The 4,903-nt window shown below is 37.1% G+C and overlaps 1 protein-coding gene across 1 annotated transcript in view; it reads right to left on the minus strand.

The window, feature by feature from the left end:
- Window positions 1–195: 195 nt before the first annotated feature.
- LOC105617788 (heterogeneous nuclear ribonucleoprotein K) overlaps window positions 196–4,903 on the minus strand; it is a 61,698-nt gene continuing 56,990 nt past the window's right edge. Inside the window, exons 6-9 of the mRNA XM_012199343.1 lie at window positions 2,929–3,057; window positions 1,260–1,740; window positions 849–1,000; window positions 196–369 (exon numbers count right to left, since the gene is read on the minus strand). Coding sequence (XP_012054733.1) covers window positions 196–369; window positions 849–1,000; window positions 1,260–1,740; window positions 2,929–3,057 — 936 coding nt within the window. The remainder of the gene's footprint in view (window positions 370–848; window positions 1,001–1,259; window positions 1,741–2,928; window positions 3,058–4,903) is intronic.

Consider the following 4,903-nt stretch of genomic DNA (forward strand, 5'->3'; position numbering starts at 1 on the left):
TGTGTGTGTGTGTGTGTGTGTGTGTGTGTGTGTGTGTGTGTATTCTTCCATCTTTGTTAAATAGCGCATTTAACAATAAACATGTTCGATTTTAAATTTTATTAATATAATATAAAGGCAATATTTACAATGTTAACATGAAATAAGAAGATTTTTACATTTAATGTAAATATATTATATATGTCAATATAACAATTACCTCTGCTGCAGCAGGTACTGGGCCATTTGTATCTGACTGGGAATCCCAGTGATGGTAATGATGCGGTCGTTACTACCAGGCAGTGGCTCGTCTATAGTTATTCCGGCACCACTGTCGGATCTGATTTTTCTGATCCTCGCACCACCTTTACCAATTATGGCTCCGGCCAACTGCAGACAAAGATAAGATTTTATATATAATCAGATATATTTTCACAATAATCAGGTATATTTTCAAAACATATAGAGTAAAATCAAAGATACTTCAATCAAATAAAATAATCATTAAACATGACATTATCTACATTTATCTACAAATTATTCTTAATCTTTAGCCACTTAATAGAAGCACAATGACTCTTCAATATATTTGTGTGTATTTTTTTTAATAGTTTACACAGATATACGCGAGACCTACAATTTGGTGAAAAAGATGATCTCGAATTCATTATTACTTTCCAACGTAGCTTCCGAGAAGCAACGATCGAATAAAATTCAACGTTCCTAATTGGATTTTAACTTGGATCTTCGATATAAAGAGCAAATATACAATTTTTTGCTACGATTACCAAAATAAATTGATGCAACGAATATTTACGTTTTCCTAGAAAATAAAACAAACACAAAAAGTAAGCCTATAGTCGACTTACGTCTTTAGGAATGGTGACTTGTGTACTGGTCTTGTTTCCACTCATGTTGCCCTGGTTGCCTTGGTTGTTTCCACCCATAGGGCCACCCATTCCCGTGTTACTACCGCCACCCAAACCATTGGGCGCGCCTCCTTGCATCCCCCATCCATCACCTATGACAAAAGAAACATTAACGGCTCGTATTTCACAAATATATACAAATATACACAAATATACACAAATCCCCGAACATTTCAGCAATGTGCGACGATTTAATGGAATTTAATACTCGGATCTTTTTTCATTAATATCCTAATCATCTTTGTCATAGAATTTTAATATCTTTCTTGTGATCAAGGATGTTCGGGTCTTCTGATTGAAAAATAGATGTTTCTTTCATAGCTTAAGTGAATCATCAAGATTCCTTCTTACCGTTGTAATTTCCGCCGCCGTAGGGTGGCGGGCCGCCTCGGTTTCCGCTACCTCCATATCCGCCACCGCCACGGCCACCGTCGTAGCCGCCTCCTCCACCACCGCCGCCCACACGCGAGTTACCGCCGTATCCACGATCCGGGCCGCCGGACATTCCACCGCCACCACCGCCGCCACCGCCACCTCCACCGCCACCGCCGCCGCGTGGACCGCCTCGTGGCGGCGGAAAACCACGGTTCATGTCACCCGGACCACCGCCACGATTGTCGCGTCTCGGCATTCCGCCACCGCCGCCACCTCCGGCACCGCCGCCGCCGCCGCCGCCGCCGCCGCCGCCGCCGCCGCCACCACGACCGGGACCACCAAATCCTCCGACCTTACCCTGACCACCATCGGCGTTTCCATAACCGCCATAGTCATCAGCATAAAAATCATCGAAGTTATGCGGATCATAAGGATTGTTCACACCCTTTAGCGGTGACTGGAAAATAAAAAGTAGACGTTATATTTCGCTTTCTCAAAGATTGCTTTCCTATGTATATATTGTATTATAGAGTTAACTTTAATTCATTCAACAATGTTAAATTTATAATGTCAAATTATGCCTAATTTGAGTCATTTTTTATTATTTTTATAGGTCGTCACTATTCTTACATTGTTAAATATCAAAGGAACAAGTAACACAAACCCTTAAATTAAATGACATTTTGTTTTTAATTTCATGTGAATCAAAATATAAATCAATCCATTTATATCATCCAGTAATTAGATTTAAAGTAAACAATATTAATGTACGCACTTAATAAATAAAATAAATTTTCAATTCAAATTTAATACACTTTCTCAAAGTAAGTTGTTTTAAAGTTAAGTTAATGATATTCTAAGTAGGAGCAGAGGTGATCCAAAATGTACAAGAAATGATTAAAAATAACTCAAATTAAGTATAATTTGATATTATGAATTTAACTGTACTCAATATATCATTATTTTAACTAAAACAACAGAATTAAACAATTTAATCTTTAAAAAAAATATATTAAAAATTTGATTGAATTTCAGTTTTTTTATTATTTATTAAGTGCATATGTTAACATAAACGTTAATATAAATATTTATTTTGAAAGTAATTACAGAAATGGGTTAATTAACATTTTAATATATATATTCTCGAAATCTAGTAACTGGATAATCAGTGAAGTTTAACTTAAAAAAAAAAAAAAGTTTAGATATAAAATGACTATAAAATACTGATAACACTGATATTTGCATGCTCATTCATTGAGTTTATTCACTAAAATAAAGTTAGATTACATAATACAGATTAAGTAAGGTTAGATCTCACATTTCATTCACTGATTACCAGTGGCATATTTGGCACTGATAACAGTGATTATTTACTGATTCAGATTTAGAAAGTAGAAATTAAAAATGACAAAAAAATGTTATTTAACACAAAGGATTGCGTCTTTGATATTTAATAACGAAAAAAGAGAGAAACTATAAATGTATACTTCTACAAAAACTGTAATAATATTCAAACAATATTCAAATGATATAAGAAACAAATGTCTTTTTCGTGTCCAACAAAAAGAATCGACATTTGTTAGATCGAGATGCAACGGCTATTGAAAATTTATTTAAAAAGTCATGTATCTCATAGTATACTCACAGTCTTAATGGTGGCGATCAATTCACGTATACATTCGATGCACGTCGTGGGTTTCCCGCAGATGCTGATGAGACGATCCGTGCTGCGGGGACAGGTGTTCGAATAGATCTTGATCCTGGCTCCAGTTTTCTGAAACACAAAAGTTCGAGTACGTTAGACAAAATCCACAACTCAGAATCCAGGAAACTTTCCGCGTTTACATTGAAAAGAAGACTGACGCAACTACATTCGTTACAGTTGACAAGTTAAAGGTATGAATGACGATTTCTCTCATTTTTCAAGTTGGAATGTGACTCCGCAAATAAAAATATATTACGTCCCTAAAAATGTTGAGAGATCTCACATTTCCGTCTTCTACATTCGACTAATAATCGCTGATGTAACGAAGTAAGTAACTCAGCTCTCCTGCGTGTTCAATGGTTCTTTTTAATTACTCTGACAATCGAACATGAGTCACGATCAGGGTGTGATACTCCCTCTGCTTCCTCGACAGCTCTCACCCACCCCTGATTAACGACTTAACGACGTTCAAATGCTTTCGTACCCGCTTCACTAATCTGCGCCCCGCTCTTTGCTACGAGGTTTCTAAGTAATACCTCGAGACGACAATGTTCAGATCGCGTGCTGATAGTCGTTTAACAATCTACCTGTACTTTCCGTGATCTCGATCACGCCACATCGAGACGGCTGAACGCAAACGTGCAACCATTTGGTGGCACTTAAATTTTTCTTAAGCTAATTTGACCTGTCGTTTGCGTCATAAAATAACTCGTAACTTTCGATGATAACAGATGAGATTTACAGTTGCAGGTAAAATGAAATAATATAATTCTGCGCATTGGATTGAGGGAGGAAGGATGATGAACTGACAGACAATGATGCATATACGCGCAGAGATAGCTTTGATGCGAGTGATGCAAAAACGAAAAATTGCCGATAACATCGACAGCCGTGTGCTCAAACGCGAAATATCCAAACCAGATAACAATCTAGTACGCTCATGTATACTACATATACACGCGTGTTGCATCCGGTGGTATTGTGCGGAGAAATCGCGCCGTTTAATTACGTAGATCAAAGCAACCCACTCCCTAAAATCCCGCTAGCCTCGTGCAAATCCATTCAAACGTTTCTGATGCAGACAGTCCAGCGATATTGAGGCTCACATGTATCTGGTACCTGGATACAGCGTTAATCCCAAAGTGATAGAATCGAGAAAAGTACATGAAGACAGAAAGACGAAAGAAAGGGATAAAACGTAAATGTAATTTATATTATACTCGGAATGTTTAATCGACTCAGTTTCACGGCAAGAAATAGCACTATTTTTTTTTAGAGAGAATAAAGGAAATAGCGCGCGTATCGCATTGTTGCTTCTACATTCTCCAACATAACAAAAAAAAAACAACCAATGCTGTTCGATCACCAGCGAATAAATGGCGAACGGCTATATTGCTCGCGTAGATATCTATATAATTAGTCAATGGAATTCATAAGCGGAGAATAAGCAGAGGAATAAAAGCTCGGTCGCGTTGTATAACCATCCGTTGTATAGCCATCCGAGCGATTTGAATGCTACGATTTGAAAGAAAAATCGATGAGAATTGCAGATTGGTATTTACATGACATGCGCCGGGGGCGGAAAAAGCCAAATGTGATTTTAATCGAATTAATTAATTCTACTGATCACGAACACGAATCAACAGGATTAATCTCGACGCGACAGAAACGAGAATGGGCGCGAATTCTTGTATGCAACAACGATTTTGGATTGACAAGGATTGTTCTTACAGCCCAGCTGTAATTATTTCTGATATTTGAATCATTTTCACCGGAAGTTAACGAGTGTATCGTTGATATATCAAACTTTCATTCGAATTAATATTCTATTCTAAATTAATTTTCTAAAAAAGAAACAAGTGTATTAGTTATATTAGGTATGGGAAAAATNTTGTCGTTCGTTACGTTACGTTAC

This window comes from Atta cephalotes (assembly GCF_000143395.1).
Source record: "Atta cephalotes unplaced genomic scaffold scaffold00014, whole genome shotgun sequence".
Classification (NCBI taxonomy): Eukaryota; Metazoa; Arthropoda; class Insecta; order Hymenoptera; family Formicidae; genus Atta; species Atta cephalotes.